Source organism: Pomacea canaliculata, linkage group LG1, assembly GCF_003073045.1.
Source record: "Pomacea canaliculata isolate SZHN2017 linkage group LG1, ASM307304v1, whole genome shotgun sequence".
Taxonomy (NCBI): Eukaryota; Metazoa; Mollusca; class Gastropoda; order Architaenioglossa; family Ampullariidae; genus Pomacea; species Pomacea canaliculata.
In genome coordinates this window covers 23,239,018-23,265,455 of record NC_037590.1, presented here as the reverse complement: position 1 = coordinate 23,265,455, position 26,438 = coordinate 23,239,018, and the positions used below count along the sequence as shown (strand labels likewise).

At 41.6% G+C, this 26,438-nt stretch overlaps 2 protein-coding genes across 8 annotated transcripts in view; both read right to left on the bottom strand.

Moving 5' to 3' along the window:
- LOC112557368 (neuropeptide FF receptor 2-like) overlaps nt 1–17,028 on the bottom strand; it is a 32,703-nt gene extending 15,675 nt beyond the window's left edge. For 2 of the 6 annotated variants that reach the window (XM_025227195.1, XM_025227202.1), the window contains exons 1-8: nt 12,894–13,107; nt 12,241–12,393; nt 11,309–11,407; nt 9,689–9,863; nt 7,937–9,076; nt 7,411–7,712; nt 1,968–2,183; nt 1,071–1,207 (exon numbers count right to left, since the gene is read on the bottom strand). In XM_025227195.1, coding sequence (XP_025082980.1) covers nt 8,799–9,076; nt 9,689–9,863; nt 11,309–11,407; nt 12,241–12,393; nt 12,894–12,977 — 789 coding nt within the window. In that variant the 5' untranslated portion in view covers nt 12,978–13,107 and the 3' untranslated portion in view covers nt 1,071–1,207; nt 1,968–2,183; nt 7,411–7,712; nt 7,937–8,798. Of the gene's footprint in view, nt 1–1,070; nt 1,208–1,967; nt 2,184–2,479; nt 3,407–7,410; nt 7,713–7,936; nt 9,077–9,688; nt 9,864–11,275; nt 11,408–12,240; nt 12,394–12,893; nt 13,165–14,684; nt 14,917–15,317; nt 15,556–15,801; nt 16,310–16,552 lie in introns of those variants that run through there. The other 4 variants (XM_025227177.1, XM_025227186.1, XM_025227210.1 and 1 more) reach the window with 4 other exon arrangements.
- A 2,054-nt stretch (nt 17,029–19,082) lies between these two features.
- Nucleotides 19,083–25,373, bottom strand: LOC112553433 (QRFP-like peptide receptor). Of its 2 annotated transcripts, XM_025220646.1 has the most exons (8): nt 25,039–25,373; nt 23,818–24,275; nt 23,250–23,524; nt 22,848–23,006; nt 22,161–22,259; nt 21,762–21,918; nt 21,380–21,490; nt 19,083–19,986 (listed from the first exon to the last, which is right to left on the bottom strand). In XM_025220646.1, the coding sequence occupies exons 2-8, from the start codon at nt 24,254–24,256 to the stop codon at nt 19,886–19,888; spliced, it is 1,341 nt and encodes a 446-aa protein (XP_025076431.1). In that variant the 5' UTR covers nt 24,257–24,275; nt 25,039–25,373; the 3' UTR covers nt 19,083–19,885. The 2 variants fall into 2 exon arrangements, with proteins under 2 accessions (XP_025076431.1, XP_025076439.1); XM_025220654.1 differs by lacking the exon at nt 22,848–23,006.
- Between the last annotated feature and the right edge of the window lie 1,065 nt (nt 25,374–26,438).

Here is a 26,438-nt window from a genome sequence, read left to right as displayed (position 1 = left end):
AATAGGACGAAATAATATCAAACAGCAGAGTAAATGTAGATAAAGGAAAGTAACATAACAGTGCGAAAATAATACAACTATTTTACTTTTAAAAAGTTTTATTAGGGTGCTACATTAAAAGTGTTTATGTAGCTATGAGGTCAGTTGAAGTGCTTATATACACTGTCAGACTGACATCCAAGGGAAGCAACCGCGTGTGATGGTAATTGAAATAAATAATCAACAAATTCTTACTGTAATTTACAAAATGGGATTTGACATTAAAGCAGAGTGTTTCAAAGTTTATTTACACTATGCCTCGTTCTTAGTTTTACTTTCGTAGTTTATATCAAGCGTAACTGTAGGTCAGTTTGAACTTTTGGTTGAAAAGTGAGTGATAAGTTGATTTTCTTATTTTATTTATAGCTTATATTGCAAGAAAATATAGCTAGACTATATTGGAATAAGTGAAAGAACTTGTCTCGTTTGTAAACAATAAATCTCAAAACTTTTTCTCTAAAGCACATTTTCTTAATACGACAGAGTATTTGTAGATAAAAGTATTTACAAGCTGATGTATATCTGCCGAGGTGCATCATGTCAAAGTGTATTGAGCTTTATTGTGTGTGTGAAGATCTTTAGATATCACCGCTATTTATTTATTACACATCAGAACTTTTGTTTAAAAAGACTTGCAGTTTATATTCATCATTTTAACGACTGCTAATGTCATTCTTGATGCTGGATTTATCTTCTAAAGCAGTGCACCCTAAAAGTGCTTTGTTTTTCTGGACAGTGTAACCTGATTGTGCTGTCCAAAATAAGTGATAAGAACCCTTTTTTTGTATTTCTTTCCTGATGGGATAATCTCATATCAGCAGCCATCTAGACCTGGACAATTATTTTCTTTACTGTCATTTCTTCTCTGATTTTTGTCTTTGCTTTTTTGTTATTGTTTTTTTTTTTTTTTTTTTTTTTTTTTGTTTTTTTGTTGTTGTTGTTGGTTTTTTTTTTTTTGGTAATCTCTGGACTTATTGCAGATTAAGTGGGAGAATTCTTGGGGCTGGAGATAGACTGGAAGGATGCCGTACCAGCCACGAAGCAGGTGATGCCCACGCCGACTGTCCTGCCCTGGCAGCAGCAAGCCATGCACAGACCCGACAGGCCGCCAGCGATTCCTATCAACACGCACAGCACGCGGTGCCTCTAGCCACATGGAAGGGTATGTCTGAAAGCAAAACACAATTCAATAATGAATCTTTCAAATAATGAAGTAATATAGTTCAGAATATTTTAATATTTGTGAGGACATACGTTATACTTCTTCGGCGGAGTGCTGATCAACTTTTAAAAACAATTCAGTATTTAAGTATCACCCTTGTGTTGTATCAGTGTCCGATGTGGTGAATGTAGAAGTGTCGAGAGAAAACGACTGAGTCTTTTAAAATAAAACAAGGTTCATTAGGGCGAAATTCTAAAGTGAAGGCATGTGAGATCAAGTGAATGACCAAGGCTGGCAGCAACAGATGGTAATTTTGTATCAGTAAACCACTACAACACAAAGCGCTTACAGCTTACGATGCAGCAAACAATGCTTTCCAAAGCTAAAAAACGTGCTTCTAAAATTTAGTTATTGTCTGTTCATATTCTGATACTTTCCATGTCTGTGTGGTCAGGTTGTTTACCTGCCTATAGATGTAGTCTGTTATTCTAAGAGTCAGATACTTCTATTGCCCACATGGTTTCATTTTTCACTTGCCCTCATCACTGAAATCACTCTTCAAGTGTATTTCTGAAGGCATTGGTTTTGCTTTAAAACAAGTATGATAGCATGTGCAGCTGTACACTGCTTCTAGCTTTGCTTTGGAGAAAAAATTGAGCTTGTCTTTATCCATCTCTCCCTTACCCACTCAAACACCCGAACTCAATCACCAAATCCCATAAGCATGCATGCGTCTCAAGTACTCGTTTTACTATAAATAAATTACCAGTCAAGAAAAATGGAATTATTCCACAACTTGACACTTTCCAAATCTTTCCGCAAAGCATCCAGAGCCCCAGGTCGCCCTCAGCCCCATCTATGCCAAACACCGCCCAGTAGGGTACAATGAGTCCCACCAGGCACATAATTCCTCCCATCACTATGGCAGCAAGAGCCAGCTTTTGTAAGGTGCTGAATTGACTGCTTGACATTTTGCTGGTTTCTGTAAAAGACAAATAAAGACTTGTACATAAAATTGTGGGAACGCAAGCTTGTAAGTTTGCGATCACCGGTAAATGAGACTACATGATGAGGATATATAAACATATAATATCATTTAGTTGTTAAAAAAAAACTCTTTCTCTCTCTCTCTCTCTCTAAATAAATCATAAATAAATTTCAGAATCACCATCGATTGTAATCACCGATCTAAAGTGAGTTTCATATCAGTGGTCAAAACCGGATGCTGGCACAAGGAAAGCACACACAAAATGAAAGCTTGCGCATTTTTCTTTCTTTTTTTTTTCAGCCCAAACGGCTTTCACTTTTGACAGAACAAAGACTGCGGTGTCTACATGTCCGGGGCGTCGCATACATCCACTTCTTGATAACAGTGTTGTGTTTTCAAACGTGTCTGTGAATCACACGTGACTGGGTGCAAACTTTATGTGCAGTAGAGGACCCGTTCGACAGCTTTCTAAGAAGACCCTTGAAACTTGTTGACCTCTCACTTACAAAAGCGCACACCTACACCGGGACTGAAGTTTGGATGAGGACTGAAATGTTCGAGCATGTTCGCAATACGGATGCTTTATCAACTTTTTTTTTCTTTTTCAGATGGAAGAGATATGTTCAGCCCAAGAACAATCATAAATTGCGAAGGTTTGCTTTTATTGAAATTATGTATATGTCATTTTGTAAGAAGCAGCTTCAGTGTATAAAACATTGTGTACAGGTACTTTCTACTTTTTAGTATTCATGCAGATATGCCATCAAAGACTGTCACTAGTGACAGCATAACGTGTGTCAAAAACGAGCAACTGTCACTGGAGGCTTTGTATTTTTTTCAGTTTCTCGCGACGATCTCCAGGATGTCATTACATTAAAATCTTAATGTTGATACAGGGTTATGTCATCCCATGAATCAATGGGATTAGTTCGATCGTGAAGATTTCTCTCCGCTTCAGACAGCATCAAGTATGCAGCAGCCATCTTTAGCGAGCCTCACGCGAGGTCCACCACCACCACCACCACCACCACCACCAGCTGCTGCTACGATTTACCTGGTAGAGGTGTGGTGGCTTGTGTTCTTTGTCGATCGGTGTCAGCGGGAGCTTTGTGCTCCTGGTAGGTCTAACCAAGCCCAACAGGTCTGTCAGGGGAGAGGCCAGAATAAATGTTGCCCCCTGGCTCTCCAGGTCGAGGGTTTTGTGGCCTAACAACCCACTCATGTAAAAAAAAAAATTGTTACAGAAACCGCAACAACCACAACAAGGACCTGGGCTGGTGTGCACAAGCGAACTTAAACATGAACTTAAGCTTAAGTTGGCTGACTCAACTTTAAGTACAGTAATTCGGTGTGCACAAGACAACTCAAGTCCGCTAAGTACAAAATTTCTTACTCAACTTTAAGACTGCCCTCCCCCAGGTATAAACCCTTACTTAACTGAGTCGGGCGACTTAAGTTAGCACATTTCTGATTTCTTCGTGTGAAGAGTGACAGAAGATGGCAGCGAGACGACTGTGCTTTACAATGATGATAAGAAGACATTTGATGAGGGAACGTGTGTTTCGTGACAGACACAATCCTTTTGACCTGTATGATCCGTGATATAGCCCTATAGTTGCTGGCACAGCATAAAACACAAACACTTTGACCTGTATGACGACGTTGAACTCTACGCTCGATTTCGCTTTTGGCGAGTCGATATCATGTACCTGTGCGATTTAATACAGGAGGACATCGACCACCCTGGCTTTTAAATTTGACCATTTTTTAAAAATTTGGGCCCATTCCCGTTTTTGCTGATGGCACTGATGGCAACTGCTATGTCTTTCCACAGCTGATTTTTTTTCTTTGCGGTCAATACATAAACAAAACATAACAAAAACTACCGCACACATCAATTTACATAAATAGATCAACAAACATATCTCTGGCAATCTACACAAATCTTTCCTCCATCTCATCATGCCCTACCCTATGAAAGGACCAGCTGACGCTAGTAACATCATATAGGTTGTAGTGGTTTGTCTTTTAGTTGTAGCCTACACAAATACCGATAGCTTTCAACATACATCAATAAATAACACATATTTCAGGCAGTCCGCACATTTCAACTGTACACTGAACTTATACTTATCTATACATTTATGACATTAGCTACATCTGAGGCATAGCTCACCCACATATTATCTTCACATATACAAATACCAAATCAGGGAAGGAAAACATGTCTATTCACACACATTTTCAAGTAGGTATAGGGTATCCAGACTACGAGGAGACATAAGGGATACATGATTTTTTACAGATACATAACAATATATGTATACATAACTAACAAGCAATATTTTACAATATACCAATATAAAAAACAAACATACACATAAATTAACAAACATTTTAAGAATACATCCATCTGCCCAGAGAATCCACACAAATAAAGCAATCATCATAGAATGCACCTTGGAGCCCATGTGTCATAGGAGGACAGCACAATATTAATGTATATCAAGACATATGTAGTTTTTGATAATCAAGATCAGATAAATGTATATAATCAGTATTTAGTTTAGTTAACAAGATGTTCACAGGATAGCCAGTGTTTAGCAAACTTTTCTTCGGTTAATTCTAAACATGCATTAAATTTTTCAATTCAATATCTGTGTTTCAATATTTGGATATAGGGTTCTAACTGGGGGATAACTTTTTTAAATATACAAGAATATATGTATGTTTTTGCCAGCAATAAAATTAAATCAAGTGGACCATCTGTCTCAAAGTTATTATTGCATCCAAATAAAATCAAATGTTCACTAAAAGTTATCTTAGGAGCATTTGCACATTTGTCTAATATACAATTTTGTAAGTTTTTCCAAAAAAAATTAACAAATTTACACTTCCAAAAAAATATGCTGAATATTTTCTTTATCATCTCTGCAAAGGCTGCAGACATCATCCTCTTCTAGTCCCATGTGGAATAATATTACTCTTGTCGCCCAGATTCTATGTAACACTCTGATTTGAAGCCGTTTTAATTTAATATCTTTTATATTAACCATTGCTTTAAATATAACATGCCAATCAACATTTCTATTTATCCTTTTATCCCAGTGAAAGCAACAGTTTGGTATACATGTGTTAGATAATATTTTATCATAATATGGTCTTGCTCCTTTCTGTATTGTTCGAATTATTCTTAGAGTTTTGTTTGTGTCATATGTAGAAGGAGATAAATCTGTTTTATTCCTTCTATTTAAGTTTATGTATGTTTTTATGGCCTTTATGCAACCATTAAAAGAGACAAAGTCAATGTTAACATCATATTTATTTTTAACAGCTTGATATGATAGAAAGTTTCCTCTTTCATTTGTCAAGTGTTTGAGTATACATCTTTCTCCACCCATCTTCTATATAGAATTGGCTTATTCCCAATTGTTATTCTATCGTTACGAAAGATAGGTTCTGACAAAATTTCATGTTTATCACACACTATATTCTCTCCAAAAATCCTGTATGCTTTTAGTATATCCATCCAGAAGCTTTTTGCATTAATATACATGTAGTGGCAAACTGCAGGGCACAGTTTGTCAAAATAACCTATTATTTTATGTGTAGACAGAAGATTTTTTTCCAGTTGTGGTTACTTTTCTTTATTTTCTGCAGCCATGATAATTTTAACGCATTTATATAAGTTTTAACATCAGGTATGCCCATGCCTCCAGCCTGGATATTTTTCTATTAATTATATAATTTTTTTCCATTCCATACAAACCTAAAGATAGATTTCTGTATGTCATTTATAACAAAGTCTGGAGGGTTAGGTAGTAGTAACCAAAGGTGTACTAGTTTTGATAAAATTAAGGACTTATAAGTATTGCTACTCTCCCTAATGGAGTTAATTAACTGTCTCTTTAATCATATTTTGTACAACATTCTTATTTTAGCAAGCTTGCTATCGTAGTTTAATTTTATACAGTCTTTTACGTAGGTCTTTTTTTTTTTTTTTTTTTTTTTGATAATTGTTTCCATTTTTTCAGGCAAATACCTCAATCTCAAAAGATAGTATCGTGGTTGAAAAGACTGAACAAGACCAAACATAAAAGCGTAACACACGAACAAAGCGATTGTTGATTGGCTGTTTGTCTATAAATAGCCAGTGACGCGAGAGAATTCCCGGGCAATTCCGAAAAGGACGAGAGGTCACTGTCTTGACCCATTTCTTAAGTAAGCAAGCAGTTGAGTCCGCTTGTGCACACCGATGAGAATTCTCGCCAGCAGCGAACTCAGCTGAGTAAAGTTTGCGGTTAAGTCGGCCAACTTAAGTAAGAAATTTAAGTTCGCTTGTGCACATCAGCCCTGGTCAGGAAGATGCCTCTCAAGAAGAGTTTATGACGCCTGCTGGTGAAAGCTTTCGAGAAGCCAGCTTGGAAAAGAACAGTAGAGAGCGAGACAAAAGACATCGGAACCACATGGACCCAACTATGGGGCTGCCCCAAACCAGGTCCGCTGGCGAGGTGTTGTTGCGGCCCTATGCTCCTCAAGGGAGCAACAAGGAATAAACTAACTACTAAAGGCGAGTTAGAGGCGGGGAGGGCTGTCTCTACATTTACGGATGGACACGAGACTCGACCTTTGCTGCACATAAAGGCTGGGCCGACTTGTGACCACCCCTATGTGGCCTCACGGTGCGACAATACTTCGGCCCCGAAACAGAGATTTCTCGAAAATATTGGTCGATAACTGACATTTTAGAGCACTTAGCAGTTTGAGTGCCGAGATACCACAGTATTTGAATTATTACACTGTCCACAACATCAAACATAATTTATAAAAAGTAGGGGTGTGCACGGAAACAAAATAAACTTCTATTTCAAGATTTTGTTTACATGAATAGGCCGGGCTACTATATTGCAATACAGAAAAATAGTCTCTGCAACAGAATACTGAAACACTACAGGTGAAACGTTGTCAGTTTTACATTTCTCTCAAAATACACAAATTTCCTTCTCTAATATGATCAGTTGTCAAAGTTCATGTTTCGTTTCCTGTAGAGTATAACGGGCAACGAATGTTTGCACCTGTCCTCCATGTCCCGGCTACAACACTCACACCGGCTGTCCGTAAACGAAAACGATTTATTTTATTCAAACTAGAACTCTGGATTAACGCTTGTTTTCATTCAACTAATTCCTGTCTGTTTTAAGAAACAAAATAAGGAGCTTACCTGTGCAGAACTGAGATTTCTTGTCCTCCGAAAATGTAAACCTTTCGAGTCGATGAACTACTGTGAGGAGTGACGAGCCGGTTGGCGCTCTCTCGAAACACCACGTGACTCTCAACGCTCAAAACGAAAGTACAGGGTTGTGAGGCATTTACAAAAAGAACATAAATTCTAGGAACTGTATGGAAAAAATCATTCTTGTCATCATCTTGTTTAAATGATGTGGATCTCATTGACGATGTTGCCTATCACATAGCTGGACTGGAGAAGACAACTAAGGCAAAATCAAGGAAAAGCATCCAACCCTGTGAACAAGACGAGAAGAAGGAAACTTTAATCAATTGATTATTAAATCAGCCGAAGAAAGAAAATTGTTTCACACCAAGCTATTCCAATCTGTACACAGTTGTGTGCTCTTTGATCAACCAAAATCCACTTTTAAACTTTACCTTTCGTGAAATAATCATAAATAAAAATAAAGCAAACAGGGCAACCGACTTTGTTACTTTTGTAACCGTGTGCTCCTAACCTCTTAGCAAACTTCCGAGGTTGTGTCTGGTGACTTGTGCACTGCTCTCGGGCTCCACAAAATGTGTATACACCAACGCTCATCCATACCCGACACATTCATCCATCCATGCATCTGAGACGAGCGACAATTCAATCCATCCTCAGTGAACAAGAGCACACACGTGTTGACAAAACACATTAAAAGTTTATTTCCAATAAGTAAAACGAGAGAACAAAAAGTGGGGTAGGTGGGAATTGGTGTTTTCCATCGGGTCAGCAGCTCGTTATGTCACGGCAAGGCAGCCAGCCATGTAAGCAGATGCCACATGCTGAGAAAGAATAGCATGCCCGAGACGAGAGCTGAATCCAGGACAGCCAATCCTCACTGCACTGGACCGCCTTTGAATACACTCACACATGGCAACACATGGCAAAAGCAGACAACTACACTTAATAAACAGACCGAAGAAAATAACAGCAAAGCAGCTCGCTTTTCCCCAAAGCAGTTCAGCGATCCGCACAAACCCTCCCGTTTCTTTCCCCTCTCTCTCTCTGCCCAAAATGACTTCCCGGGTGTCATGTCACAAAGCAGCATGTCCCAAACTGAAGACATAAAAGAGGGCTGACTAAATTTAAATAAATTGGTGCTGCGTCATCATTTCTTGTTTTTGCTAGAGTGTACACACCATTAACGGATTTACTGATATGTAATGAAAAGGGAAATACACTTGATTATGCTTTCCACTCAGATCACCTGCCTGTTCACAGACGAATGGCACAGAAAAAAAATTTGCTGTAGTGATTTAGCATTCATGAAGCACTGTTTGAAACTCGCCGGACACTGGTAGGTAACAAACGTCTCTCCAGTGACGTCATTACTTCTAGGGGTCGCCCTCGGCCCCGTTGCCCACGTGCAGGCGACTGGGGTCCAGGATCACTGGCTGCCTGTCACCAGCACCTTCGCTGCCTTGGATCGTCGCCATGTTGGGGCGATGACAAGGCTCATCGCCGGGGCTTGCTGGTGTCGTTTCTGTATTGTTCAGGCGAGGTTGGAGTTTTTCTAGCCTCGTGTGCTGGCGAGGTTTGGGCTCTGCGGCGTTCGCTCTGTTCGCTCGTTGCACCATTTGACTCCCACCTCCACTTTGGCTGCGCAGAGAGGCTGATGGAGAAGAAATAAGAAAAGCAGATAAACAGTGTTGACAACCAGGTGCCTCATGACAGCTTTCTTGATAATTACATGCATTATGGATAATTGCCTTTCGGGAAGCGTTCTCTCATTATCTTACTCCCGCCTCCCCCTGCTAAAGCACACCAGTCTGCCATGATAGCTTGTGCGTGTCACTATAATGTGTTTCATCCAATGTAATGTCCTAATTTGTCATTTAAAAAAAAACCATCCTAATAAAGGATCCAACCTGAAGAAACATAACATCACAATCTGTCCCAATATATCCTAATGAGCTGTCTTAATCTGTCTTAATTAAGTGTCCCAACTGCTCAAAATCTCTCGAGTCAAAATCTGTGAATTCCAAGCCGCTATTGCAAAGGTTTTATTTTATTTACTTTTATTTTGCGGTACATGCACTTTAATCTGAAATGGTGAAGAGTAAATGTCACCCAAAAGAAAGCACAAAGAACTTGCTCCTTTCCATTTTGGGCCAACAATGAGTGCATGCCCACTACTTATTCCTACAGGAAAGTCTTCTCCTTCCCCGCCCCGACCCGACACCGCAACTCTTTTTCTGAAAGTCTAATTTGGGGTTTTACTCACCAGGAAAAATTTTCCTCTTTTTGAGGAAAGGTAGACAGCCGTTAGTAAAGACTTCTTTGAAGCCACGTCGGAAGTTTTCGTTGAAACCCGCGTACAAGACTGGGTTCACGGCGCTGTTCAGGTAGGCCACGTACAGCACCACGTAGCGCACCGTCACCATGTGGGGACTCTGTTCCTATCATCATCACCATCATCATCCACACTACTACTGGTAGAAAATAATTACCTACATGATAGGTAATTAGGTACTAAGAAATTGGTCATTATCATCGTGAATTATGTCCTAGAAAGCGTTTAAAAATATCAAAAAGTTACAGAAAAAGAATGGACCCGGCTCGTATAAGACTCCAGTTTCCCAAATTTCAATACAGAGCTGTTTTCGGTTTAAGAAATAAAAGCCTTCAAAATTTTTCCCGCTACGACATACGTGTATTGTCAACGCCAAGGCAACGCCTTAGTAACACGTGCTCCAAACTGTGACAATGGCTACGGCCTTTAGTGTCATGACATCAGAAGTCAGAATTTAGGAAGCACACGTGTGATCCACACCCATCATAAATATTACAATGCACTTTACCATTAATCCAAGTAAAGTCCTGTTTTTTTTATTTGTATTTTATATTTTAACCCTGCGCTCAACTTTGAAATAACACTAACCTGAAAAGCGGGAGGGAGGTATATTGATCAAAAACACAAAACTTGATATCTTGTTGTGTTAGTCAGCAAGTGTCCTCGCCGACATTAAGTGGAAGGTGGATTTTACCTACAACTGAACCATAACAATAATCTCGTCTGTCACGAACCTGGCAGCTTTATTGGAATTTTAAAATCCGAGACGCATTCATCTACAAAAAAAAGTCAAATGTTCACAGCCATAATCAATGGAAGTCTTTGTTGGAGAGGCAGAGGCGGAAAACAGCAAGAACTAACACTAACACTAACCCTAACACTAACACTAACACTCCTTACCCATAAAGCATTTTACAACCCAAGCTTGCAGCATACACAGCCATGAGAAAACAGCGAAACCGAGAAATGTAAAAATTCCTACAAGGTTGGTTTTATTCAGTACTTTTTTTGGCCCCAATTTATTTGGAAGCTTATTCTCTATCGAGATTTTGTGTTTGAAGCTCCTTTAACACTTGATAAATCCTTCTAATCTTGTGTTCCTTTGCAGTCTTTTTTTAAAAGGGAATGGACGCATCCACTATTTTCTAGTGCGACAATCACGACTCGACCATCATGGATTAGTCTTGCCTGCTTATCTTAATGACTAGTGAATGAGTTATCTCTGGATAGTGGTCGAGTCGGCTCAGATTAGCGGTCGAATCTTGCTTGGGTATTGGTTGAGGTGACAAGAAGTGGTCAGGTAGTCTGCTGACCGACTTTAAAACCGTATTGGTCATTCTCGTCCTTGCTTTAAAGGACCCCTAAAGCCTTCTGGTTACCAACAGCCTTATAAGGACCCCCGTGGACCTCTCTGTGGTTGACTCACAGCCTTATGTTACAGTTATGTCCCACCAGGTGTATTGATCACTCACAGCCTTATGTTACAGTTATGTCCCACCAGGTGTATTGATCACTCACAGCCTTGTCTCAAAGGACCCAGTAGGGACTCACATCGTTGTCGTCTCGCCAGGTGTCGCGCAGCTCCATGATGTGCAATGGGGCCCAGCAGGCGATAAAGGCCACGACCACCGCCACCAACATGCGCACCACCTGCACAGTGCAGTCACATCAGCTTCATGCCATCCAATCATCCATCCATTCGTCCACGAACAAAAGTCCGTCCGGAAAGACAGACAGGCAGACCGACAAACACACAGTTCCACTCCCCTGTATTTTTGCTGTTCACAAAACAATATTTCCCTTTCCCTGATTTCTCACTTAGTTGAAAAATCAAAACCTTTCCTTGTCACAGATGCGTCCGTGCCTTTGTGTGTGAATGTGACTTCACGCGCCACTTAACGCTTAGACGGAGATTTCATGGGAGGTAAAAAGTTTAACATTTTTTTCCTGGAGATTCGTGTTACTACGATTTCCTTTTGGAGGCAGTCGTAATTTGAAAGAAGTTATTTCAGTGCATTATGTGTCACCCGTCGGGAAGGTCTTTAAGATGTCATTTACTTCATCTACATGGTATTCCTCCTTTTGAATACCCACCCACTATTGAATCCTTCGCATTGAAACCGTACCTCACCCTGAAGCACAACTTCTAATAACAGTCCACACAATGTTCGTCCTTTGTCACACACTTTCCCTACTTTTCTGTTCATCGCTACTTCCCTACTCGTCTTCCTTTTGCAAAATCACGATACTTTCAGTCCTTGTTACTTGATTCCTCTTTGCGTTTTCTTTACTTGTTTTTTATTCATCATCATCGATACTGTTGTTTATCCTTCTGTTGTTCCTATGTTGCTTGTTTGTTCTTCATATTTTGCCTATATCTCGTTCGTTCTACGATCAAGCGCCATGTGGTAAAACTTTCTCCGTCAACGCACGACAAAGTGACTTTACAGGTCACGTGTTCACTCAAGTGTAAAGTGTCTGACCTTTCTCTTCGCGCGAGAGTGGCTGTCGGATGCGGCGCCAGACACTGGAGACTTCCGGACCAGCAAGCACACGCAGATGACTGCGTAGCAGTCGATGATGACGATGATGGGAACGAAGAACATAACGATGGCAACGAATGTGTGGTACACGCGCTACAATGGAAGAGAAAGTTGAACAGAGCGTTACAGACATTAATACAGATGTAAACACAGTGTTAAGCCGCTCTTAGTTAAGCAGACCCTAGATCACGAATATCGGCGATCTCAACGATCCCTGTAAGATCCCGTAAGGATGAATTGCAGAGATCGCCGAACCTAAGTTAAACTAAAGTTTCGAGTTTCGAACCAACCTTTAGTCCACTGCTGATTGGCTGAAGTGCAAAGAGCTCTCTCGTGTCAAAAAAAAAAAAAAAAAAAAAAAAAGAGAAGAAGTAAAGGAACAAAGCAAAAAATTTTAATCCTTTTTACATTAGCTGTTAAAGAGATACCTATCGAACTTTTGTGTGTGTGTGTGTGTGCAACGAACATACAATGGCTGCTAAAAGCTCTCATGACATGACAACTTTATTCATGGACAAGACCCACAATGTGGTTTCGCCAGGAAAAAAAAGACCAACGGACACCCGATCTGAAAAGTACGGCCACCAGCTTACCGCAGTGGGTGTTCTCTGTTGACAAGCAGCATCATAATACTCGGCCAGCGCTCCAGACACTGGATCACGTGACGGTTTCGCCATTTGACCTCCTGCACGTACCGCACGTGCAGCTGTGGGGCCGCGATGGCGCAGGCGACGATCCAGACGGCGACGATGGCAGCTCCCGTGGATCGCAGCGTGAAGCCGGGTCTGAGCGGAAAGACGATGGCCACGAACCTCTCCACCGAGATGACAGTCAGGGTCAGCACACTGGACGTGATGGCTGTCGCTAAACATGCAAAGTATTTTACTTGGTTGTGAGAAAGCTGATGCTGGTTCCTCTCTCTGTGTAAAAAGAATAATATCTAAATAGTTTACATGGGTCAGGCTGGCCAAGAACACGAGGGCAAGGAGTCCTTTCTAGTACTTTCATCGCTGTAAGTCTTCGCCATGTGATGCCATGTTAGCATCATGATAATTCTTTAGGAACTTACTCCCTTAGTCTTTACCTATCCCAAGATTGGCCACAACGCAGTGAGAGAGAGAGCATTTGATCGTGGATAGAATTGTGGTATGGTAGGAAATGATAACATTTTACCTCTCAATTACCAATGGATAAACATGCTTCGCAAAAACGAGCACAGGAAGTTAGAAAGGAGAAGTTAGAGAAGGAAAAAGTAGGTTTCTGAAATTTGAATTTTTTTAATAGCCAGGCTGCACGTCGGCTTTACTTTCTCCTTTACATGTTTGGAAAGACAAGTGGTCCTTTTCTATGAAAATGTAGAGGAGAGAAAAGGAATGTCTATGCGATGTGTCTAACTCCTGATACTTTAAATTCTTACAAGCTCTCTCTTTCTGCCTAACAACTGTTGCTATAAATTCCTAGCTCCTCCCTCTCTCTTTTTCTCTGTTCAGTTAACATTCAGTTCAGTTCTCAGTGCTCTGGGGTTTCTCGTAAAGAAACTCACCAGTGTAACGTGATTTTCCTGCTAGGCAACTTTTCCCGAACGGAAATAAGTGGGGCAACCCTAACAGGATCTAACTACCTACACTACATTTTATTATTATATTACTATTTTATTTTTATTTATTATTTTAACGACTTTTTCTGCCGTCACTGTGCCACCAACAGCTTTACTATGTTCTTAGTGTGTGATACATGACAGGCTTCGCCGAGACTTTTTCTCTACTTCTCTGGTTCAATGAACTCCAAACCGCTCACTTGCTCCTGTCTGCTCCTGTCCGGTATTGAGGTAAGTCATTAGTTACTGTGTACGTGAATATTACGTGCGTGTACGTGTCGCCGTTACAGCCAATCTAACAAACAGGTGAGCGCACATGACAGGTAACACGAGAACACGTCCCACAGTAAGAGATGGCTGTCTCTGTGCGGACAGAGGGAGGTGGCAATGCAAATCTCTTTGCCTTTGTTCTTCCCCGAACGTACAGAGGCCAGAGAATTAACTGTCCATGCCCCCGGACTGACATTTGTCACCTGTCACCTTCCAGTGACGTCAATCGTCAGCTTGCCTGCAGCTTGCATGGTGCTGTGGGCTGGCGACAGTTTACCTGTTATTGCTCCTGTACGTTAGTCTGTGAACTTATAACCTTGCCGCTGTCAATACATTATTTAAGGTTTATTTACTTACTCTTGAAACCTGACTCTTCCACTATATTTTTTTTATTATTTCGAAGTATTTATTTGAAATTAATTGATTCGGTTTCAGTGGCCTCTTGTAGCCAAACTTGAATGATATGCGCTACGCTTCAGTTCGTCCTCTTTTTGTCAAGCAAAGTCTGTGATCGTACCTTGAGCGAACATGTTGACCTTGCAAATGAGGAGGCCAAAGGGCCACTCGGGAGTGATGTTAGCGCCCAGGTGGACCCACATACAGAGTGCGGCCACCAAGAGGTCGGCGACGGCCAGGTTGACGAGCAGAACGTTGGTAGGGGTGCGCATGCGCTTGCTGACCACCACGATGAAGATGACCAGAGCGTTGCCGCCCACGTCCATGATCATGGCCAGCACGTAGGACAGGATCTGATGACAGGCAAGACGCTTTCAACAACATCAGCACAAAATTTCCTTGATACTATTGAGCGGCTTGGGGAAGCGGATAACCAAGTGGTTAGAACACCAGTCTCCGGAGCCGCAATCTCAACAGTAGCCGGTTCGATACCCGGATGGTGCGTCATACTTCCCCCGGTTGATCCAGTTGTTGAGCGAGTACCTTAACCCCGTAGAGGGCTGAGGTGGAAAGAGGGAGTCTCTAAAGCTACACTGAATAGAAGTCTATATAGATATATTATAAAAAAAAAAAGAAATAGCAGCAGAGAAGAAAAAGAAAATAAGAAAAAAATAAACCCAGGATGAAAAAACAAATCGTAAGGCTAAGAAAAGTAGACACCAAAGAGAAGCTGAGGTAAAGGCGCTGACTTCACCTTGAGAGCTACCTCCCATGGAGGGTAGGTGTTGGCGGGTATCGAGGAGTTAAACTTTTCGAAAAACTCCGGAGGATACTCAATCTCGATCACCCTTTCTCCTGGGACACAGCGGAGAGTCATGGCGATGTCACGTGATCACACACGATGCTCCTCCGTGACGACAGCTGACGTCACTGAGAATGTATGTAGCACGTCACGTGTCGCCGCTCACGTCACGCTGACACTACGAGAGTGCCTGAAGCACAGACATAAACGACAGTAAATTCTAAGCCATCTGAGAGATCAGCTGGACATAAATATTATCTCAGCTATCCAGGTACTTGTGAAATATCATAATGAGAAGCACATACCTCATTTTAAATATATTACATAATTACAAATTGAGGTTTAAGTCCATTTTAATATATTTGAAATATAATTTCAGTAGGAAAATAAATCAAGGCGTCATTGTTTAAATTAATATTTTTTATTTTCAGCTCACCATATGTCATCGCTGTTTCAGTTTCGGAATGTAATTGGTGGACGCTGGATGACCTGCATCTTCATCTTCTGGTGTCCACCCTGAAATGGCAGTCTAGCGAAAGCTCAGCTTTACCGTAGAAACAATTCTGGTGTTGTGTCTCTCTATTGTGTTTAGCAATATCTCAATGTGGTTACCTCCCGTGATGGTTTCACACCATTATCCAGCACCGCTACATCATCATCACACCATCATCACGCCATGATGCTGCATTGTCGGTTTCACACCTTATTACAAGCATTCATCGCACCTTATCACAGTGCTCCTGTCCTGGCTCCTTTCACCTTTCTTCTCGCACCTTGTTGCACTGTTCTTGCACCACCGAACCTTGTTACACCACAACACCTTGCTCTTCGTGCACCTTGTTACAATCTCTCTCTCGCACCGAGTTTTCTCCGATAACCAGTCACCAGACTACGAACACCATGAAGTACCTCCTCACAGTGCACGCAGCAATCAATGGTGAAACCTGCGATACAATCATTTCACATCACTTTTCCGCAGTCATAAAACTGTTCTTCGTTTCTGATGTATTTTTGTATTTTTTTGGCCTTCTTCATATTAATACATCTGCATCGACCATTAAAAAATCCCAGAAAAATCGACACTTTAAAGAAAAGTTCATACCATATGTTTGACTCGGTTAGACAGGTGAAAATAATCATTCCAACAAAAACAACAGGAAAACAATTCCAACGCCAGCGCTACCTACCGTCCTTAGTGTCATGGCGACGAGTTCTGACTTCAAGCACGAAAGACGACGGCAGTGGAGGAGGAGAGGTCATGATATTATCATGGTGTGAATATGTTTTCCACGGTGCAGTGAGAAATGGTCGTGCTCTGACGTCAGTGACCGTGGCACCGACTGCAGGTGATCGCCGATGATGGTCGGGTGGCGGAAGTCGTCTGATGTGTCTGCGACTGATTGTCGTCAGCCCCGCGCTAAGTGCTGCATGTGGGCTGTTGGCTGGCTGATCAGAGGGAACTGATGGATGCGATGTGACACGATTAGTCCATCCCTAAAGAGCCTCACACACCTACCCGCTCCTGCCCCCCCTGTAGAGAAGTAATTGCTCTGTTCGGTCATAAAAAAATCTGGTGCCTACGGAACAAATTGATGACTAGCAGATCCAACGATGTACATCCAATTAACAACACCCACACCTGCAGTCGTATGAGGTGTCTTGATTTCTCTCTCATCAACATCCACCCACACTTACATAATTATATATAACGTGACTGGCTAAGATTGGAGATAAGTAGTTTTGAAGACTCTCGTAATTTAGTATCGAAAACAATCAATGAGAGGAAAAAGTACGAGCAAGAGGAAAAATTATCTATCAGTAACGAATTTCATTTTTCGTTTCATAATTGGTCCTCAAAATAACCATAAAGGGGAACGTGGGCAGATATTTGAGTGCATGTAATAGAAAAGATAATGTTGACGAGACCCCGTCTTCCGGTATTCCTCTGTTTTATGCATTTTGAACTGCCTTCGTCTTTTAGCTCAAAATAGTCGATCGGTGGCAAAGGAAATAGCTGCTGTGAATTACCAAATGCATTATCCATTCAAGATCTCCGGAACCTTGAGATAGAGGCCACAATTTTTATTTCGCAAATTGTCGAATGCTGGGCACAAGTAGTTTTGCAAACCACTGTCGTTATTTAGTATCGGAAACAATATTCAAGATGACCTTTCTGTGTTCATTATTTGGCCATCTGTCTTTCTCTTAATGCATAAAATGACAAGTTCGATGTTGCTGTCTCCATAAAGTGTAGTGATGTGCAAAAAAGTTCCACGAATAATTATAACCTCCCATTTTTTATTACAACAGTAGTATATTAGAAGCGTAATGAGACTGGTTGAAGCGATTTAATATTTCCATTTGGCTACACGCGATACATTGCATATTTATTATTATTTCTCAGAAAAGTTTTGATCAAAGCAGAAGGTAGTGCTCGTGGGGACTTTTTGATTTCAATACTGGACCTAGTAAGTGAAGATGATTTACTTTCAGAGAAGATAATCTGGACGTAAATGACACGTGAGGCGGGGGATCGTGTTGAGGTCTGAAAGGGAGTTGGAAAATGCTGAAACTGAAAGGATCATATAGCCCTACAGGAACAGTTCTGTTTCTCATGCTTTTGCAAACCAACGGGGAGAGTGTGCAGACCATGACAAATGGGTTGTGACGACGGCAGGTAAACAGCTTCCGGGCATTTGCATGACGTCAACTGGCAGCTGGTCCACTTCACCTGTTCCCTGGTACTCGACAGCTTCCCGCTCGGACAACTAATCTCGGCCAGTCATACAGACAGGACAGCCTGCTATACTGACTACACATACACACTAACACCACCACCAGGCACACACACAAAGAAATCCACCGAGTGACGTCAAGAGACACGTGACGCAGGTTGCTATTTTTGGATTCCTCAAAGCAGACTTTTTTTTTTTTTTTTTGAAAATTGTGTTTTCTGCAGACTGCAGCACAGACAGTGGTGAGAACGGTGCAATAAGAATAAAAGCCATAGATAAGATTCCTTTCCTGTCAAAATGTCACCAAGAAATAATCTGCAGGAGGAGATAAGCCAGTGTTTCGCGTCCCTCGGGACTTGTAGAGTTGATGGCAGCGCGTAGCAGCCTCAGCTCTAATGGCCGCAATATCCGCTGCTCCAACGGTCAACCTCTCTTTTGTTACATCCGGCCGTTTATCTCTCCTCAAGGCCGTCAAATTGTTTTTGTTTGCTAAACAGTCGTTTTAAGCAGGCTTGCTTCAGTCACCGTGCATTTACTTTGATGTTGCGTTAGAAGGTTAGAACAGCGCACTTTAATAATTAGTTTAAGATAACAATATAAATTATTGTGAAACCAAATCCCCCGCCTCGCATGTTTCCTGTACTTTGAGGATTACGAACCCGTGGAAATAATTTTTAAAGTGTAGTATTTTCAACAACTATCTCAACCTTGAGGCCTGAAAAAAGCAAACATTTCAAACCTGTTTGTTGCTATTCCCGTGGAGGCAAGATAGTTTGTTATGTTGAATTCATTTTTCCATGATCTCAATTACATAGATAACAGAGATCATGTTCGTTAACTTGCTTAGCCGACTCATTTTCATACAATTACAGACTGCATTAAATAGGTTAATTGAATTTGTAGGTTTCGCTTACCGGAAATATGTTCATAGATAGTCTTACGGGACTTATGTAGCTGGACGCATGTTTCACTCACAGTGGTTTGTTTTATTGAATGCTCCTTGAGATGTTCTATCGCATTTTGCAACATGCACAGATTTCTGATTGTATCAAGAATGGTAGAGGACCTCGGTGGTCCTTCATATGTCACACGTCTTAGATTGACATATCAAAATCCAATTACAAAAGCAAGAAAAGTCCCTTGTACAATCCATTCACAGTATAAACGACTTGCACCATTAGCCGGTCCACCTGGAGTCGACAACTTTAAGTTCAGGGCTGCTCTCTAAATTCACCACTCATTTGATGCCAGTTAAAACGAGAAACTTGAAGGATGTACAGACCTGACACCTTGATGACAATAATATTATCCGGCGTCGTTTCTCCATGATTGACTCCTCAAGTGTATGTGGTTCTATTTTATTCATGTAAATAAATATTTTTCCTTATCGTATACAACACAGTATCGTACCATGATGTGTTCAGTTATGTTTAACTGTGCTAGGATACATGTTAGTGACTTGGTAGCTGATTTCCAGGCCCTGAAGTATCACAAAGTTAGGATGATAGATCGAGAAGCCCTTCTTGAGGGACATCAACACCAACAGGTCCACGTTTCTATTGCCTAGCCCCACTCCATGTTAGCCTAGGATGGGACGCAATACAATCGTCTCTTGATCGGTCACCAAACATAGATACAGGTTCCTTCCTGGCAGAGACCAGTTTCTATGAGTTCTTAGGGGAGGAGTGTTTGGGGTGGCCTTGTGTCTTTGTGAGCAACAAAGTTTCCAAGCAAATTTATTTCTTCTTGCACATGCAGGAAAGTTTTGTATAGAGGTTGTTGTTATTATGACGACGAAATTCCACATGTCTCACTAGAGCTGTTGTTTAGAATGTTCTCCGTTGTACTTGGTGGTGGGGTCCAGGTCGCTGTATTCATTGTCGTCCCTGAAACATTTCACAACATTGATGGTGTTGGGCGGTCATAGCTTGTAGAACATGCAACTGAAATAATCTTTATATATTATGCAGTATTATACCTGTATTATAATAATTATGTAGCAAAGGCTACATAATAAAATATCAACAAAAAGGATTATTTACGGCGATTGCCATTGCACATGTGACTGGATGCAGACTGTCAACATGAACTTCTTCAGACCCTCCACGCGACCGTGTGTAGTCAATACTCCAGCACGCTTTCACACTCTCTCTCGGTGTCGTCAGCTTGTAAATGCAACCTAAACCTACCACTGACTCAAACCTCGCCACTACTCCAAAACTTGACCCTACCCACAATCCTACCCCTATTCTTAAACCTAGTCTCAGATGTAGTCCTAAGTCTGTCATTAGCCCTTAACATTTCATTAATGCAATCTAACCCTCCCATTTTATTTTTAAGCTTTTAAGCTCCGTAACACACTCTTCCATAAGTTACCCGATCACAAGACCAAAATCTGACTCTAAATCCTAAACCCAACATAATCCGAAACCTAATCCGAAACCTAATCCTGATATTAACACTATCACCATTCCAAAGTTTAACCCAAGGTCTATCTCTAACTCTAAACTTTCCACTGATTGAAAATAAATTACATTCAACAAGTATTAAAAACCAGCTCCTTCTTAATTCAGAGAGCTACCCTTTCAATTTACAACCATCAGCGAAAGCTTTGCTCGTTAATAATGTATTAATGAAATTGCCGTATGGATGCACGCGCTTGTGTGATCATGATGCATGACGTAACGATCGTCTGCTGCAGGCTGCTTGTACAGCAATGGCTGAGCTAACGGGTCTGCAAATAAAGCTGAACTGCCAGCACTACACCTGTCCGGTGCTGGAAAGAGAAAGTAGTTTGTGCAGGACACACAAGTGTATTAGGTCCAGCTTGTGATGTGTAATGTCAGTAAATGAGTAATGATCACTGCCCCTGGCTGACGAGAATACTCATAACACGCACACATGGTAACCATGGAGTTTGTACAAAGATGACTCCTCACCTGAGCATCACAACACTCTGGCCACCTTCACCCTGTACTTTCAAAAAATAAAATAAAACGTTTCAACTTTGGATTCACGATGGTAGTGTTACAAATCTCCAGCTAAAACCAAACATCCTGTAACGGATCCGACACACTTTTGTCCATTCGATGAGGAAGGAGGCGACGGATGGGTCTGCACGTGTACTGTCGATATTCGAGATTGACCTTTGACCCGTACTGGAGAACAAGATACACAGTCAGTGTTTCTGTTGACAGGCTTTGCACTGACAGGAACTGTGATACACCTAAAATAAAACCTAGATTAATAGAGGACTGCGGGATATCGTGTATTATTAACCTTTTGTACGCTGTTGGCCAGTGTTGTCTTCTTGTTTGTTTCTTTCGGAAAATATTTGGTCCCGTGACGAACAAGGAGTGTTTCCGCGTTCCCCAGCGAGGCCCAAACGATCTGCAAATATCAAAGATACAGATTATGTTTGAAACAGTCAAACTACGGCTATAGAATAGCCATCCATCAGGCGAACTGTTTCAACAGAAACATGTCATGTCTCTCAAATGGTTCTCTTATTTGTTTATCATGAGAAACAATGTTGCGGACATATTTTCTGAATAACTCTTAGTCTACATATAGTACAGAAACGCGCTCATATGCGTCCTCCTCGTCACTTTTTTGAAGTGAAAATATTCTCTGACTCTTAAACATGATCTGACCGTCTGACCTGGATGAACTTTGTTCTTTCTGAGGCAGCGGAAGACATCTCGAAAGCCGCGCCGGAAGTTGTCGTTAAAGCCACCATAGAGGATGGGGTTGAGCGCACTGTTGAAGTAAGCCACGTACACAGCGGAGTACTTGACTGTTTTCACGTAGTCAGGTACCTGGAGATCGATTGATTGATTATTGACCAATTTATTTATTTTAATCGCTATAACTGCGGTGCATGTGTATATTATACTACATGCGGTCAGTTCATTCACGAAAAACATTATTACAGGGAAGCTGTCCTAGATAATAAATATTCATACGCAAACAATATCATATGTAAAGGAAGGAATTAGTATGTAAAGAAGTACACAATATTATATTTTGACGCTGACACAGTGACCTCTCTCTCTCTGACCTTTACTCGCGGCCTGAAGAGATCCCACAGCAACATGACCTGTTGGGGCGTCCAACACACCACGAAGGCAGTCAGCACGGCCACCAGCATTTTGATCACCTGCCAGTAAATATCATATCACTTTCTTGATTGTCTGCAGTTAAATACATTGATCAATTAATTACGACTGTAAGCAAAGATCATCAATGCCAACCCTTCCCTGTAGTCCTTGTCTGTAGCATTCACTTTGTGAAACTCATATTTTAAAGTTTGCTCCCAACCAACCATGAAATTAATGAAACTCAGTTCTTGGCAGGTTAACAGAGCATTGTGGTGTTTCCAAGCTGCTTCGGTTATTTTTTGTTATTTATTTGTTTGTTTATTTAAGAGAAACATAGTAAAATAACCTAACTTCCGACCTCTGACGAGAGATTCGAACCCATAAGGTTCTGCCCAGTCAGTGCGTCTACTTTTCTGCCGTTGCATGAAATGCAATTTGTCCAAAACCCTGGTAAAGATTGTGATGTACCTCACGAACGAGACAAAGTTTTCTAGCTCATATTTCGCGAATTGATATCTTATAATGAATTAAACCCACTGATATTAAATAATTTTGCACAGGCTTGTCTTTAAGAAAAGAAAAAAACACAAGGCATTTATGTCACGTGTCCCGAACCCATCACAGCCCAAGCGTCTGTCTCAAAACACCTTTCGTTTGGCCTTTTCCTGCGCGAAGGCCGTGGAGGTAATGAGGATTCCCGGAGCCTTACGTGTGAGCAGCTTGACACCGATGATGGTGTAGGCGATGATCATGACGAGCACGGGCAAGAAGTACATCACGATGCCCTCCACCGAGTAGTAGGCCACCTGTTGGTCAGCCAACCGCGTGTGTCACCATAAGGTCAGCCAGGTTATCTATATCTTAGCCTGATTTCTCATGTGGGTGAAATCACACTAACCGTTATCACCTGGTAATATTAAATCTGTTTGACTCATTGTCTTTCAGTTGCAATCTTTCGTATTATTACATACAAATTTTTATTGGGGATCACAGTTGTCTACTGTATTCTGGCTGCTATACTAGACAAACAGGACAACATAAACACTCACCTTGCCCGGTTCCCAGGTGTTGCAATCTTTATCTCTGTACTCTTTTGCCCACTGCTCATCGCACCACACTTCTTGGCGGTCTCGCCATGTCTGCTGGAACTGGCGGCGCACAAACAGGTGAGGCGACGCCACGGCCACTGACAACAGCCAGGTGGTGACGATGCTGGCGACGTTGACAGCAGACGTCCACCTGGCTTTCAGTGGGAAAACGATGGCCATGAAGCGCTCCAAGGAGATGGCGGTCAAGGTTAGAACGCTTGCTGTCACTGACGTCACTTCCGGATTAAAAAAAAACCAGAACAGCAGCAAGTGTAGGATATGCAAACACAAGCAACAGAAAGACTAGCACACTTTTAAAAACACGTCTGCAATTCTCAAAGATGTCCAGGTTAAATATTTGGCTTACAGCTAACAGGAGATGTATACACAAATTAGTAGTATATAACAATAACTACAACAAACAATAGGATGATTTTTTCGAGTAGTATTAAATAACCTAACTGTGTGAAATATCGAATGAAGTTAGGTATCCATTGCTGTAATAACGAGAGCGATTTGCAAGTCTCACCTTGAATGAACGTGTTAATTTTACACACAAAGGGCCCAAATGGCCAGTTGGAGGTAATCTGGTTGCCCAGGTGGGCCCACATGCAGAAAGCTGCGACCATCAGGTCGGAGACGGCGAGGTTCAGAAGCAGCACGTTGGTAGCACTGCGCATGCGCTTGTTGAGGGAGATGATGAGCAGCACCATGACGTTGCCCACGACGTCCAAGAGAAAGGCGATAACGTAGAAGGTGACTTTCAGCGCAACCTCCCACGGGGGGAAGACCTGAGGAGGAGACGGTGAGTCGAACTGAAGAAAGAAGGAAGGGTCGAGAGAGGTGTCCTCGGGTACAGCAGCTCCCACCGTGCACGTGGAGTGCAAGAGATGCCCTGCGTCGGTAACGTTTGCGGAGTGACGTATCGCCGTCTCGTTCATCTCCAGCAGCCTGCGGGCACTGCCCATTCTGGCTGTTGTCTGCAGCCTGCAGAGTCAGATGGACGTTGACAAGACTATGGAGTTAAGGATTTATCAACAGTTTGACTTCCAGTCACCCGGTATTCATTTAGCGCACAAGTTTCAGGGTAGTCCGTATGTGAAGTTAGGAATAGAGACCATAGTCGCACAATCTCTGTTAAGGCAGTGGCACTAGTGTCCTCTTTTGAGACCAGTCTAGTCTGATTAAAAATTGGTACTTTTTATTGCTCCTTAAAGGCTATCAAAGAAATGGCACTCGCTAATACAGTCAACGGAAGCTGAAGCTGCCAGAAGATCAAAGACAACTCAGAATGTCACTCTCTTATCTGCCGTTGGCAGCAGTCTTAAATTACTGGTAATATTATGTAATCTGTTTGTTTACTGGGTATGCTGATAGCCTAATGTAGTTCTAACTTGAAAGAGTGACTTGAATATGTGGCAAAAGCTTAAATTCCGCAATGAGATGCTGACACCCTACAGTATGGTTGCAACTGTCTAATGGACATTTACGGCAGACGAGTGGATGAAAATAATTAGTTTGTTTCCCTTTTTATTTTCTGTTGTTGTTGTTGCTGCTGCTGCTGTTTTCTTTTCAGCTGTCATAAACCAACCAATGAGTGTGTGTGAATAATAAATACTATTTATAAAGATAGGAATGTGTGTGAACATGGATATATTTTAACATCTCAATACCCCTTACAAAATAAAGAATCTTGAAATAACAGTAAATAACATGCCAGTGCGTTAATGTCGTTGCAGGTGCCACTTACTTGTCCTTCAGTCTCTGGTCAGGCTGCTGCACACCCAGTCGTCTAGTAGCCGTGTTCTGGCATCACTGACCGCTACTCAGTCACTAACGTAGTGGTTGGTTTGTGATGTCACTCGATTGTCCCCCTCCTTGAAAGCAGCTACACATCTCTGACAAACGGTGTTAAAGGCGAGAGATAATGGCTACATTAGTGTCTAGAAACCTGAAAATCTGGGCTGTGGAAAATTAATATCCCTGTCTGCACACGATGCACAACATGTTTCTTGTCTTGTGTGATCTTGCTATGCAGTCTGAGTTGTTTTTACATTCAACAAGTTTCTATGTCAGTTTTCTCTCCCATGATGCACACATCAGAATCTAGCGAGCAGATGACTGCCTGTCTGTACTGATAGCATACTAGATGTTGCATAAAACAAAAACAACACGTGGGCCGTTGACTGACTGCACCCCCAGATAACCCGGGTGTTCTATTGACGTCACGCATCATGTCATGCCTGGTCCAGTGGGACTTGAGTCCGCGGAAGTCGGACTGAGGGACGATTATCAGCCCCTTATCTGTGCCAGACGAGTCCCCTTCAAACTCCAGCAGGTGTAGACGGGGTGAACTTTGACAAACGAGTGACAGTGGCCATGAAGCACGGTGCTGTTTGATCAAAGTGAACTGACGACTGAGGACAAGTGATAAATAATAGGGAGGTATAGTCTTCAATACTCTAATAACGTTTAGTCCAAGAGTAATACGACTTAACTGTTTCCCCGCTGTACTTATTGTTATTGACAATCAACATGACGCAGTTGTCACAGGAACCTTAACTCCGTTATGCTCGTCGTTCCTTCTCGTCTCCCCTGCCCTTAGCTACGATTCCCAGGATGTAGGTCCTCACACAGTCGCTAGTATCTAGACTGTGGTGCTAAATAGCTGATGTTCTAATTAGTTAGATCATTACTCTAAGAGCTCATTTCTTTCTGTTCCTAACATGCTTTTGGTAGGCAGATATTAGCATCACGCTGGGTGTGACATGAAGAAGAGGACATGATGTCCACTGGAGGGTTCCCAAGACCAGCCCCGCTGGATGAATTCGCTTCTGCTGCATCCCATACGACTAGTACCTCCAGCACCAGTTCAAGAATGAGAAGAAGTATCAACCAGTCATTACATGCGCCTGGCTTCCCAAGGGAAGCAACAAGTAATTCTGTCCATTCACTAATAAAAGTCGAAAAAACTTTGTATTTAAAATGCTCAGCGCTTCATTTCTTCTGCCCCGAACTACTCATAATTTCTTATAATGTCTCTTAGTTTTACATAATTATATTGATCTAAATAAATACTCCCTTTGTTGATTATTGCTACCCAATAACTGGAAACTGAATACATCATGATTACTTTTACCAGCAGGGTCA